At 37.5% G+C, this 15,266-nt stretch overlaps 1 protein-coding gene across 1 annotated transcript in view; it reads left to right on the forward strand.

Moving 5' to 3' along the window:
* The first annotated feature begins 237 nt into the window (after window positions 1-237).
* LOC136990556 (GTP-binding protein REM 1-like) overlaps window positions 238-15,266 on the forward strand; it is a 34,940-nt gene continuing 19,911 nt past the window's right edge. The window contains exon 1 of the mRNA XM_067288957.1: window positions 238-1,186. Coding sequence (XP_067145058.1) covers window positions 346-1,186 — 841 coding nt within the window. The 5' untranslated portion in view covers window positions 238-345. The remainder of the gene's footprint in view (window positions 1,187-15,266) is intronic.

The raw sequence follows: 15,266 nt of genomic DNA on the forward strand, positions 1-15,266 counted from the left end.
CCGGAGTCGTTCCGCTCAAAGAATTAAAAGAGGAGGCGATCGATATTCCCTTCGATTCCGGTTTCGGCGCGTAGTTTCGATGGCGACGCGCGCGGGGGAGACGTCGGGGGCGTGGCCACGCGTCTCCTTATAAATCGATGGAGCGAAATTCGGTCGGCGCGGCGCGACGTTGGCAACGGTCGTTCCGAGATTGCGCCGGACGGGGAGGCGCGGCGCAGGCTCGGAGCGGTCACGTGAGCGGGAAGGTTGCCAGGAAATATAGGGAAGGAGACGAATCAAGAGAGCGACAGAAGCTCTGCATTCGGCGAGTCAGCATCCAGACGTCAGCATCCGAAGAGGACCGAGATGACTTTGGACGGCGCGTCGGACGCGGCTGTTAGGAACCCACCCATCAGGAAACAACCCACCGGGAGCCAGGCGCCCATCTTCCCCCGGAGTCCGGGGTATCGGGAAGCTCTGTCGCCCCGGAATAGCGTCAACTCCACGCCGGGCATCCTGTTGACCGTGGATGCCCCCGACCCCCTGGCCTCGTGCGAAGAAGTGGCCGTGCACGCCTCGGGCCTGCAGAGGACCCCCAGTCACGGTAGGATGCGAAGAAACGCCAGCAACGGAAGACTGGGAGCCAGTCACGGTTACTGCGGAGGCAACGTGGGTCGGTCGCAGTCCATGAGGACGGCCAAGAGGCCCCAGTCGCTCGACCCCACTCACCGCTTCAGGCAGAGAATCGCCAGTATACCCAACGACCTGATCATGCCCGGAGAAGGCGGGGGGGCCGAGAGAATAGCCTCCAATCACTCGCTTCCGCTTCCGGGGGACGAGTCCGAGATCCTGCGTCTGCGAAACTTCTGCGTCACGTCCAAGGGTGTCGTCAACCGGGGCGATTCCTTTCGCTCCAAGTCGCGTTCCAACCACAGCTTGGCCTCCAACGGCAGCAACGGTGCTTCCAGATCTCAGCAGTGCCCGGCGGTGGTCACCTCCGAGCCCCTCCCCAGAAAGGACCCCGCCGTGGGGGCTCGGCCGGAGATCGTACCCGCCGAAGAACCTGCGGAGGAGTGCGCTCAGGCTTCGGCCCCCGAACCCGTCAAGTACCGAGTTCTGGTGGTTGGGGGCCCCGACGTGGGAAAGTCTTCCCTGGTGGAGCAGTTCACCACTTCCGAGTACATCTGCGCCTACGACAGTTCTCTAGGTAAGTCTTCTTCCTCCCGGCGCTCTCGTCTTTTCTCGCGGCGCGGACGAGAGGCACGTTCGATTCTTCGCGCCCTCTCTCCCGCCAAATGGGTGGCACCGGTTCCTCCGTAGTCCATTCCCCCCTTCTAACAAACGCGTCGGAGTGCGATTAATTCCAAATCTTAGGCACTTTAATGCGTTTGTAAAAGGGTTGGGGTGGCCGTGCGAGAAACTCGCGTCCTAGAAACGGAGCAACTACGGTTCCGAATTTATCGAACGACGGTGAAAGTAGAACAGAGACGCTTCCAGTATCGATTATTACCTTCTCCTTCGTACCGCGCCGATACTATCGGACTCTAATTCCGTAATTATGGGTCGGCGGATCGATCTTTGGCAATATTTTTTTACTAGAGAAACCGTAGAAACGAAAATCCGGCTTAGTTTGTTAGCATCGTCCCTTTTCTTAATCTTCTCGCCACTCGTAGTTTAGTGGTGCGTAACCGATTTTTTAAATCGAATTAAATCGACAATCTGGCTTTTTTGTTACGCGTCGACGAGTTGTGCGTCATAGCGGAGTCTACGGCTGAAGATCCACCAGACGGAAGGACAGACGGACGGACGACGCGTAGAGCCGAGTTCTTGGTAAAGCCGGTTGGCAGCGATTCTGAGCATCGTCACTTTTTATTCCGGTTTAACAACCCGCGACGTCCATGTTAGGTTTCGACTGGGTTAAAGCCGTCTGACGTGGCGTAACGCGTCTCTAGTTAACGCGCCAACGACTAATTTCGTCGCCGGCCGAGGTGGGTCGGGATTTCCTAATACGTCACTGGCAATGTTTAAATTTACGGCCGGATGACTCATTTCTAAGAAAACGGAGGAAAAGAGAGAGAGGGGATAGGAGAAAGTTTGCACTTTCTAAAAATAAATCGCCTTATCTAAACAGATTTTACAAGAGGATAAATCATAATCGTTAATTGTGCTTTTAAAAATAAACTCTTTATTAATTATGATGGAACGAAGAACGTGACGGAGGCGCCAGACGAGTGACGAAACAAAGATCTCCCGGCGAAAAGTATCGTCTGCCAATTAAAATGCGTGTTTTATCTCCCCTTTTGTTTTCATCGATACGTTTTTATTATTGTAATTTAGAAAAATTTTTCTACGATTTTAACAATTAATCTCCATTTTCGTCGTTTCCACTGTAGAATCTTAATTTAATTATTTTCTTTCTTATAACACGTTATATTATTTGTCTAACTTGTACAGCTTCTCTCATCTTCATTCTGGCTTTAACCTTGGGTTACTCACCCGAGATAAAAATCGTCGTCTAATGATTCGTCTGTGAGTAAATAAACTTTTGGTAACGATTAAACGACAGAGGTAATTTTTAGAGAGGGAAGACCGACCGCCAACAAAGGCAATTTCTCCCCGAACACCCTATAAATAAACTCGATAGGAAGCGTAAAAATAGTTAATTCCCGGGAGTAAATATAAATAGTCCTATTACTCGACCCGGAAGTAATCGACTTTGCCTCGTCCGCCGGAAATACGTCACCGATTTTAGTCCGAAATCCATCGATCCGGTTGGAGTTCGAAAGACGATCCGGTGGAAATAATGTATTTAGAGTACATCGAGAGGCTCTAAGCCAGAAAAAGAACGTAAAAATGGCGCCGTGTCCTTCCTTAGGAATAAAGTAGGGCAGCGACGACTTCTCCGTAACAGAAGATTTGCATGGTCCCACACTCGCCAATCGATGCTAAGTGGCTTCGTCCACCCCTTATACTGCCCTACCGCTCATTGGATACGATATTTTGATAAACGTTACTACTCGTAATTCATCATTCCCATCCGACACGTAAAGATTAATTTGGATAAAGTCGATTTACAATAAGGGTGTGAATGGAAATTACAGAACTAAATCCAGGTTAACGTATTAAAATATGACGACACGTAATTCCATTGGATCGGTAATCGAATAACGTATTATTGCCGAGAAAATTAACAGTATTAACAATTGGAGAAATTTAAAACGTCTACACCGGTCTATAATATACTCTAAAATGGGAGACACGTGTTTATTACCTGTCAATTTTTTAAAAAAAAACTCTCTCGAAGACCGAATGGTTTCTCTTTGATGGCCTAACTCTTGGGTGGAGACGACGGAGCCATTACATCACGGTACATTGAATCTCGCGGTTGTCTCGAAGTTGGTTAATGTCAACTCTTTAAAATGGTATAAAGTAGGTCGTCGTCGCCCCCCGTTCGTTACCACCGTTCGTAATTATGTGGAGGGGGTGTGGAATCTCTTTGTAGTAATGAATACCGAGTACCGAGTCCGGCCACCGCCCTTTTCATCACCGCCTAAGGTGAGTGTCCGAGTGACCTCGCGCGGCTTAGAAGTATGGCGACCAATTTTGGAAGACGGAGATAATGCGGTCGAATACTTTGTACAATTTTTTGGGAGAGATTTCTGCCAAAGGAGACAGCGGGTCAATGGGTCAATGGGTGAATAAGGAGCGTCCTCGCCTACTTAGCGACTGGAAACAAACAAAAGTGGTGCCAAGCGGCGCTACCTTTACTCCGTTGATTTATCGAAAGTGTCAGAATTTTGGCTGAAGCGACGACTCGTTCCGCTTCTGATCTACAAACTTGACAAAGTTCCGTTTTCGTTTCGAATTACGTCGAACGAGTGGGCGACATTCGTCTTTCTGTCAACGCTAATACACGTTCGAAGTATTGCCAGACGTCGTATTCTCGTTAGCGGACGGAAGAAGAGCGATCTCTCCACACGAATGCCGACACGGTGAAGAAGTTTTCCATTTTCGATTCTCGCAGGAATTCGAAAATCTCGAAAGGATGAAAAATTTCTACCGGACGAGATAAGGTTCGTTGACACGAAACTTGTGGATCTTCGACTCCAAACCGTTACGGCGCTTTGTTTTGTCCAAGATTTGTCCCAAAGGATCTTTAAAGAAGATCGATTACAGTTTTTCCCGTGGTTTTCATGACATTAATGTAAACAACGAAGTCATTTAAAGCAATAAAGCGTGGTATATAAAGAACGTAACGTAGACTACGAGCAACCGCTTTAATTTAAGAAAAGAAAAATCAAAAAGTAATTTATACGAACGACCGGAATCCGAAGAAAAAAAAAACGCAAATAAATTTAAAGTTTTCTAGAAATTGCCTCTGTAAATAATCGAAAATCAGAAACGACAATCGTTTGCCTTGAAATTTTTATATTTTCGGCCAATATTTTTCCGTAAAATTTGCAGATTCTTTATTATTTAATAAGTCTTGCAGGATAGACCGGACGATAGAGTATCAAAATGGACAATAAATCATGAGATGAAGTTATAACCCGTCCGCGAGATATAGTCGAATTTTAACGCTCATCTGGGGATAAGCGAGAGAAAATTTGATAAATTGTTTGCATTTCTCGATGGATGCCAAATATAAACCTTGTCGATTCGAGTCTGCATTAAAATTGAATTTTTTGGTCTTGCGGATGCCTTACAGTGAGTGCATTCATACTTAAAGCACTCGGAAGACCGTAAGTTTTCGTCCACGACGGGAATTTAACCAACTGAATTAATAAGTTTGTGAGTTAAAAATACAAAAAGATGAAATAATTTCGCCTAGTGCTTTCACATTTTAAGATATTTCTAGTATATTCCGACAAAACAAATACTGCATTCTTTTTCAAACTAATAAACTACTCTGCTGTAGCAAAGAAAATATGGAAGTAGATCACGAATGTGTTGAATATTTTTATCGTCCTTCAAAAGTACCGTTATAAATCTAGATTTACAAAAGTGACCGAACATTTTCTCGATATCTTTATTGCACTTAGCCTAGTTTGTGCCAGAACGTAGGCACTTCACACACAGTAGACTTCTTCTCCGTATTTTATTTACATAGAAGTGAATTTAAAAAAAATGGGTTACATAAAATAAAGCGTTTCTTCACGCGAATGAAAATATATATAAATTTCAAGAGTATATAAACAAAACTGTATTTTTGGTATCTAGATTTTGAAGTTGAGTTTATGCAAATATCAGCAAAAAACAATGAAGATTGCTGATCCACTTGTGGTGGATACGCTCCTACGTCAATATTAAATATAAGAAATACGCTAAAAGTTTTTCTCCCTTCGATTATTTACATTTACATTTGCAAAACTGCTTCAAATTTCCGACTCTTCGAGACTCTTCAGTCGCAAAGTTCAACTTGTACTTAATTACTCGAATTATTTCGAATCTTGTAAATATAAAAAAGGAGAACATTTAATTTTGAGCGAATTGTTGGGTACCCTACAGAGAAAATTAACACTCGAAATCTAATAATTTTCCTTTCTTTCCTAACTTAATGAAAGCTAGATGCATCTTAACGTCATTAAATATAATTAGCATTAATTTCGTTCGGAATGCTTCCAGTCGAATTGTAAAAAGAAAAGGTCATTTTAATTATCTGGAAAATTTCGTTTTAACAATTATTTGTATCATTTTACTTCGACTCTTGTTATTCTTCGTGTTCACGTCGCTTCTTTATTCGGTTCCTTCGCTATAACTAAGACCATTATGCTTTTTGAAATAATTCATTCATTGGAAAAATGATAAGCAATGGCATTTTTAGACTACTTTTAGATGTTATATTAATAATAAACCAAGATTAGTCTCTTAATTAAAAGAACAATAGGAAAATAATTGTCAATTGAATTATTAAAAGTTGTATTTTATTGTTAGTCCTTTTCCCCACGCTCAAATATATAATTCATCATTCAATAATGGAACACATGCGTGAGATTTTTTAATATCCTTTCTTTTTTAAAAGCTGTTTGTCTTTATTGTTGTCCTATTTTTTTTATCCAGTAGAAACTTCACTTGGAGGGGGAAAAAAAAGAGATAAGTGCATAAGATAAGTGAGGTGGGGGGAAATAATAAAAATTTCGAATCGTCATTTCGTTATTTCGACACTCCAGTCGGTCGATATATTGTATAATAAGGTGAATCGATAAAGTGCAATTTTGTTACGTCATGCGGTAACGACAAAACAATACAAACGAGAGTAAATCGAATAAATGTGATTCGTGGGTGAGAATCTTTCGCTTGGGAACGTGACGTGTCCCGTCGTGCGGAACTTTCGTCTCTATTAAACGAACCCCCCTAAGGATAAAAAAGATTCTCGCTCGACATCAGTCAATGACGTGTCTTGCTAAATCATGAACTGTTCACGGCAACGTCTGTCCATAATATTTATAGGTTTTTTGTTTAATCCTTCTACAGTTTCGTTTCCAAAATACTTTTGAATTAAATAAAACTCTCTATATAAATTTAATCGATATTGGTTGAACTGATTTTTTAACTTCTTTCTCCCGGTAAACACTTAAAACTAACGCTATATACTAAACTCTTAATAATAAATAAAATAAAATTATTTTGGTATAACTTAAATATTTACTGTTCTTTTAGTATTGATGTAATTCTCCTTTCATTAAGAAAAATCCGAGATAAATTCAACATTATAGCATAGAAATGTCGTTAATCTCTGTTGATAGATAATAAAATAATACTAGTTTTGTTAAAGAAACAAAGATAGAGAAGGTAAATGATTTAGTAAAATTTTAGAGAATAAATTGATTTACAAAAATGTTTTTAAAATCATGTTCGATTTATATTGATTATTTTTCTGCACTTTGAAATAATAGAAAAGACCCACTTAAAACAAAAATTCTTTAAAATCGCTTCTTTCGATTATTTTCCTTAAGTGTCTGCCTAAAAGAATAAGAAACTAACGAAGGGAAGGAAGGAGACACTCTGTTCTTAAAAGATTTTCTTTTTTTTTTACTAACTCAACTGTAACGTTGGTAGTGTGACGTATTTAGTACAGAATAGAATGGCCTCCAATCCGGCACTAGGTCATTAGCGTTTCCCTCGACCGACAGTTTAGTTCGAAGAAAAGAATTTTCTCTTGTTCCTGTCACTATTGGTACCAGGAAGAAGCGACGCCTGCCAATAACACTTTTCCTTCTGCTCGGCAGTTATGAGGAGAGGACGGCTTGCAGGGGTAATGAATCCGCCGGTCGAATACGCACTTGAAATTACGAAAGGAAGCGAATGTGACGAAAGATATTTATTTTATCGCAAATATATTTTGAGTATTAAGAGAACTTGACTCTCGATACGATTTTGAAAAGAATCTATAAAAGGATATAACGAATTTTCATGTATATATGAGAGGAAAAGAAGAAAAAAAAGTCGTTTCGCAGGAGAGTGTTTTAATTAAAAGTATCGAATATAGAAAACTCTTATCGCTGTTTGTTTAACTAATTTGAATAACGATTAAGTTGGGAGATTTTTCCAACCGTTTCGTTACACTTCGCAGAAAACTCTCAACTTTTGATCCGCAAAAAAGATAAATTCCTCTTTCGTCTCGGTTCGAAAATTTACAAACACTTCGCTTTTCTAATTGTACTTATCGCAAAAGATACGCGGAAAAGATACGAATTTTCTGTTATTTAATGCCCATTAAATGCAAAAGATGGAATTTTTGTTTCATCAAAGTAGAGTATTTTATCATTTATTTTAGTTATTAAATATGGATCGAACACAACAGTTTCCTCCATATCGTCTCGGTATTGATCGATATGCAAAGTATTGTATTTACTTTATCTTTAGTAAATTGATTGATTGATCATTCTGTAACAAATCGATACTGATTTTTAATTGATTGATCGCTTGGTAATGGACAACTTACACTAAAAAAACAAACTTCCTTGTCTTTCGTTCGAAACTTTTAAACGAAAAAACAATCTTAAAAGTAATTAAGTCAAATTTAAATTTTAGAACTTTTCCGAATTTTAGTTTAAAGTTTCTTGCATTTAATGTACTAAAATAAATTATCTGCAAGTACCAAAATTGTTTTCTCTTAAATCTTATATCAAAATAGAGCTGATATTTATTATTTCACGTAAAAGCTTTGAAAATTTTTATGATTTGATATACAAAATGTGGAAGAACTTTAAATAAATGCTTAGAATGGTTGATTTAAACCGTCGTAATTACATTAAAGGCTGCGGGGACCAAATATTTTTACAAATTATTACAATCATTGACCCTAATTTCTCTGAAATTCTTAAATTACAAACGATTATATTTCCAATTTTTATTCTCGTTATATATATAAAGCAGCTGATACTGCTTTAAAGGAAATTTTTTAATCCCTTGTTTAAATACGAAAATATGTGACTACGATAATAAAATTTCCTTAATTTAGTCGAGATAATTAAATTATAGCACTATTATGATTCGACGAAGTCAATTAAAGAGAGTTATATTTAATTCTTTATTTTAAGAGAATGTTAAAATGCGAATGTTTACGTAAGAACTTCTCTTGGACGTGAACAAAGAAAAAGATATTTTCTTGCTTATCAGTTTGAGCTGTAACCCGAGATGGCATTTTAGACGAATTATCTCCGTATCGTTAATTAAAATTAATTTTTTCGTTCGGCCTATGCCAAATTAATTAACAAAATTCAAATATAAAGAGTAATGTTATCATTTCTATTTTCTTACGTATAATCGCTATACCGTCTGCAATCTTAATTATAATAAAAAGATCATCGTTAATCATTCTCAAACGAGAATGTTTTTATATTAATTATTCTGGTGCGGAACAACTTAAAACTCTGCTCATCTAGAAGAATATCGAATCCGGAATCATCCGGATTTCGAGGATGTACGGAGAAATCAAAGGGGAGTGAAGAGAGACAGAGAAGTGACAGGTTGTAGAACGAGAGGTGCTCATCTTTCCCATTTGCGACGGAACGGGGCTTAGCCAGGTGTTAAATTTCCATCGAAGGATTTAAGGTGCGGTGGGCGGGGGAGGAGAAAACAACCTCTGAGTGCTTATCCGAGAGTCGGATTCCTCCTAATGGATTTGTAGGATTTAAAGGTGAAAGTTGCATCGTATATTCTCTCTCCAGAAAATAATTCCAGTGTCTTATTTTCTCAAATTCATTGTTTAGTAAGGATGCAAATCTAACAAATTTTTTGATTTTTCTCATCCGAAATCTTTAGCGGAACGGAAAATTTTCGAAATTTGATTAAAAAAAGAAACTAAATAATAAATAATTAATTAAATTCCAAGTATTTAAAAAAACATTTCCGCTCTCTAAAAAACCCAAAGGCGGTATTTTTAAATTTGAACATTTTTTATAACTGTTTTCTTCATTAGACGAAAGAAAGGAAGAGTTTAATTTAACTTATTTGATAGAATTGACGGTGATAAAAAAAGGCTTTCAACTAATTTTTTCTTAATTAACTTTCGCATCGAGAAGACGAGTTTGCAACTTTTAACGAAAACACATCTTTCATCCGTTTTGGATTTCTTGGATATTTAGAAACGTCGATAAGATACGTTAAAATTAATTTCTTCTCTACTTTTGCACCTTTTTTCTTTACGAATATCTGTAATAATAAACTGTTTACTATCTCGGAGTAGAATACTATAAGAAAATCCTTACAGCTCGAAAGACGTCTTTGTTTCGTGTTAATTTTTGCGAGCAGCTAAAAAATTGTCTCATTCTGTATTCTGTTTTGTAGCGAGGAAACAAGACATATATTTTAAATAAAATGCTATCTTCTAAAAGCAAGAATATGTGTTAAATTTTGTATGCTTTTTTCAAAATTGCAGAACCACTTTATAATTTATATCTGTCGGGTGATGCTGGTAAATGGAATTACTTCGCGGCGATAAACTCACAATCAAGATGTGAAACAGGGAGGTTGTCACGAATAAACCTCAACTAGAACTTTCCCAAGTAAAAGTCACGAGCTGAAATTGTCACGTCACAAAAGAACGAAGAAAAATGACGTCGGTTACTGAAAGAACCGCTGAGATTATAAATCATATTCCTTCCTCACAAACATCTGAAAATATGCAACTTTCGTAAATATTTATATAAAGAAATGTTTCTTTTTTCGCCTCTCTCTCTCTCTCTCTTGAAGTCGAATAAATTATTTTTGAAAGGTTTGAGAAAACTCGAATATCGGAAAAGGTAGTTTCTCTCTCCCTAGAATACAGTCATGTAATAAATCACGTGAATACGAAAACTTTCTCGCTCCTTCATTCGAAAATCATTTAGTTATAATGTTTAATTAAAATACATTTTTCTATATTTAATATTCTCGAAATATTTTGAATAAAATTAGATTCTACGTAATTTATTTTAACTTATCATTTGTCTAGACACACCTATCGGATCAATTAGCGCTATCGAACAGTAAGGAAGGGAAAAGTTACACTTTATAAACAAATGAATGTAGTAAAATCAATGACAAGAAAGGCGGGTGTGGCATTCGTTTCTAGAGGAAAATTATCACACGTGATAGATACTTAGTAACAGCTTCTGTAAAAAAGAAAAAAACTTCAATTAGAGTAACTTATACCTAAAATGAGTGGGTTAAAAAGTTTGTTGGGAATTTAATCATCTTTATTAGATTTCGTCACAAAAATTCTCGGAATTATGTGATAATGCACGTTGAGCGGGATTCAAAAATCGTATCTTGAACGGAAAGAAAATTGTCTGCAGATTTCCAGACTTTATCGTTTACGCAGATTTTACGAAACAAACCGAGTAGTTAATGATGCAAACGATTTGCAATTTTCACTTGTACTGGTTTAATGCGTGACACTCATCGATTTTTATCAGAAAAATGTTCTTCATCGATTCAAAATTCTCGACATAGATCGATGTATTAACCGCCAGAAAATCGATTGATGTGTATTTAAAATTAAATTTTTAACGACAATTTTATTTTCGGACGTCGAAAAACTTTATTAATTTTTCAGGAAATTGTATTATTTGTATCGAGAATTTTTTCCATTTGGCCATATTAACGCCTTTATTATCGAATTCGTTCGCGAGATTCGCTTATGTTGGCTATTTCTTAAATAATTCGCGGTTATAAATGATTTCCGAGGCCAAAACAAAATTGCAAAATAATATATTTTAAATCGATCGTAATCCAGTGGATCCAAATATTATTAAATAGCTTACTTTCACAAATAAGAACTGTATTTTTCAATTGATTTCCTCGTTAGTATAGGAGCTGTACAGTACTTTTATCTTATTTAGAAGTGGAAAGAATCTTTAACAAATCTTTTATTGGGAAAACTATCTTTGAATAGGAAGGAACTATAAAGAGAAATATTCGTTTTGTGATGGGTGAGAATAGCGAAGTAACCGGGAATTATCGGAGACTGCGTGCCATTTTGATTCAATATCGGCAGTTTTCTTTCCATTTAACGTTACACTCGATCGTATTTTCGATTGGCCACGCACATAAAAACATTTATAACGTGTCATTTCAAAATATATGTACCGTAATTTAAGGGAATTCGCCAATCGCCAAACACCGATATCAACGTCTGGTGCAATTATATCGACAGATATTTGTTTCCCATTGGCTAATCCGGGTGGAAGATTCGCTTCGTCTATTTATGACTCCCATTATTCTTTTTTTTTACGGGTGACCAAAATATTACGTAGAAACTCCTTTACGCTTCGTTAAGTCTATCGACTGGACGGAGAGGTTACAATTTGCACATTAAACCACGCGCTCCACTTACACATTGCGTTATTTATATCATAATTGTAATTCTGCTGTAACGTTGTATGAATTACGTAGTATCAACCTGTAGAAAAATATGTAAGCGTGTTACGTGCCGGTTAGGGGAGAATTCAAATTCCTCTTTCGTACAGTACATCTATTTTCGGCTTTTTTTTTCTAACAGTTTCGGGTAGAAAACGGAGAATTTAGTGGATTCACTAAGCCATTGTTACGAGATAGCGTTATTAGGAGTCGGTCTTTTGTATATTTGTTACGTTTATATTAATTTTTTTTTCAATTATTATTTATCAACAAATATTTATGAATTAAAGCTTAATAAAATTCATTAAAAAGTGCTTTATAAGAAGATTTTTATACGATTCCGCACGTTTTGGAAATACAGGCTATACGCATCGATACACAGAAAAAATTGGTAAATGTTCGAGTTGTTACGTGAAAAATAGCAGCCAAATACGTCCGTAAAGAAGGAAAATCGTTTTAATATTCTATTCGCATTCTCAATTTTTGCGAAGGGTTGTCAACAGCCGGAGAGAGAATTAAAGTTAAGATACACGCGAATTGTTAATATCGGTACCAAGTTTATAATCTAGACCAGAAGTCAAGGGAATTTTTTATTTAAAAGTTAAAAATCGCTCCGAGATATTCCTCTAGGACTTCTTTTTTAATACGGAATACAATACTTAACTTATACCGTCGCGAAACGAAGTGGAAGACTTATGCGAGAGTAAACTTAGCTAAACACAAGCACACTTTGTATATATTCGAAAGAAAAGAAATAAGCTTTTAAGGTAACAGAAAGTTACGTCGAAAGTTTTAACGGATAAGAGCTTTCTATTTTCCATTTCCATTACAGCAAACCCCAACAATCTTTTTCGGCATCTCGTATATTTCGAGTGTATTAATTACGATCATTTTCGTATCCACACTTAATTCTAATTAAATTTATTATTATTATTATTTTTTTTTAATCGCCGAAGATTATTCGTAGTTTAATTATTTTGGTAAAAATCGATAATATTTAATTAGACGATAAAGCAATTAACAAAGTAAACATTTTTTTTCAATTATTATTTTGGAAACATTGGTAGATAAACTTTTCGGTGATAAAAACTCGGATTGGAATTTCTTTTAGAAACGATAATTTTCTATATTTTGTTTAATTACGAGGAGAGAAAATATTCATTTGTCAAATAGTATAACTGTTTTGCGGAAGAAGAAGAGAGAAATATCCTCTCTTTCCTTAATTATTATACTGAACAAATGAATTTCCGTTTCGAGTTTCGAGTTATTAGAAAAAGGTCGTAAGTCGAACGAGTCGGATCCTCGGAAAGAATATTAGTGGAACCGAAAACTTGTTCTAAATATATGCCACGGTGTACATTTTACAATTAAAAAACTATAATACGCGTCTCGGGGGTAGCGCGAATTCACAAAAATAGATAAAGTTTGACAGAACACATCTGGAGCCAAGCGGAAAATATCGTCTCCCCGACTGGTTAACCCAAAAGATCTTCGAATAGTTTTTTTTTTTTTTTTAGTTTTATAAATCGCCCATTTTCGTCCGTTTATTTACATTATTTTGTCAAAATCTTTCGTACGGCGTCATCGAGTTTCGAACGTAATATCGAGGTAAAGTCATAATTATATAAGTAATTATTTAGTGGCCAGACATTTGTCATTTTCTCCGTTTGCCTTATCGTGTGCGGGTGTGGAAACGGGGTTATCGATCATTTATTTTCCGATAGACACCGGAGTCGATAAACCAACGTTGTGGCCAGGGAACGGGGTCGAAGTCCCCTTTCTCGGCCACTGGCGATAAATGCGGGTCGGAAAGAGAAGGTCGAGGTGTAGATACGACCGCGTTTCTATTTATCGCGGGTTTCCGGGGCAACCGCCATCGTGCAGAAATCCGGCGTGGCAAAAATAACGAAAGAAAAACGGGCGAGCAGAAAAAAAAAACACGTCACGCTTTCTAAATTTAGCCGCGTAGTACGATCGAAGATTTTAATAATTCCCAAATTACGGCGGCGTTCGAAAATAGAAAGGGGATGCTCCCCCCGTTCCCGGTAGCGTCACCACCGATCGCGTTACCGTTCACCTGTCACGAAAACTGGTTGGAAGGCGTCGATTGGCCACCAACCGGTAAGCCAACGGCCGGACGAATCGGTCGATTGATAGACGTTACGTCGGCGGGAACGAAACGACGGGTAATTAGTATGGAATAGGAGGAAAAGTCCCGAAATTTTCGGATTTTACTCCGAATTTTCTAATTTTAAAATCGTGGACAGAAATTGGAACGATTAATAGCGAAAAATCGAATTGTACTTTGGGAATTTTTCTGGGTTCGTTAAACCTAGTTCGGCTTTAATTTTAACTCGTAAACGTTAGAAATTATTCTGTAATTTCTGTCTAAAATACAGTATTTAGTGTCACTGCCGGTGGCGCCCTCTAGCGATGATAAACCGAAGTTCCGATGTAAGAAAGTTCCCCTCTCGCCTACTCCGCTGGCCGACGAATGTAATTTCTCACGTATTTACGAATGTAGAGAGAAATAAAAATCTATAATTTAATTGGTTTACATATCGTAATAGAGCCAATGGGAAAGGATTACGGACGAAGGAATAGTTTTGCTCGCCGGTCGTTCTTATCGCATTTCCTCCAAAAATATCTAACCTTCTAAACTTTATTTCTGTCTGACGATCCCCTTTAGCATCTGGAAGAGTAATATTGTCGAGAATTACATTCGTCATCCGGCCGTTGAGAAACACGAGTCGTCCGAATTTACGGATGAAAACGAAGATGTCTTCCTCTACGGTATACTTCGACACCCCAAAATAGAAAGATCAGAAGAAATGGGGAGTGAAGGAAGAAATCTTCATTTGTTTTCACTCCAGACATTTTCCTTTCACCACGTTCTCGATAAAATTCATAGTCCTTTCTTGATTCTTGACTTACTCTTGCCACTTGGTTAATACAAGGAATAAAATTCTTAACTACACTCATTCCGTTTATGCTGATTTTGTGAACAGTAACCGGAATAGGAAACTATTCGTAGACCTTAGCGTACATTAAGCCGTGTACTTTATCTATTTTTTTAAATTTTTCTAAATTGATACAGAACTCAATGGATAGAACCATCTGTCATCTAGAATTTCAACATCTGTTATTCGTGTGAACTGTACTGTACGTCAATTTCAATAACTGTTATATCTGCTAATTTAAGTCGTTAAATATTCCTCGAGACGTATTTCCGTCATTCACGAAATCGCAGATAAATTTAGTTAATCCACTAATAAAGCCGTTTCTTTCCCGATTTGTCGAAAAATAATTCCTGTTCTGGACCTTCTTTTCATTACCTTCTCTAGCTTGTCTAGTTCCAGGTTTTAGTGTCAAGTTTATTTACCACGTGTAATAAGCATTCGAGAAATCGAATATTTGCGCAAAAAGTAGGTAGGACACGTGTT

Source organism: Centruroides vittatus, unplaced genomic scaffold (assembly GCF_030686945.1).
Source record: "Centruroides vittatus isolate TY-2023 unplaced genomic scaffold, ASM3068694v2 scaffold_944, whole genome shotgun sequence".
Classification (NCBI taxonomy): Eukaryota; Metazoa; Arthropoda; class Arachnida; order Scorpiones; family Buthidae; genus Centruroides; species Centruroides vittatus.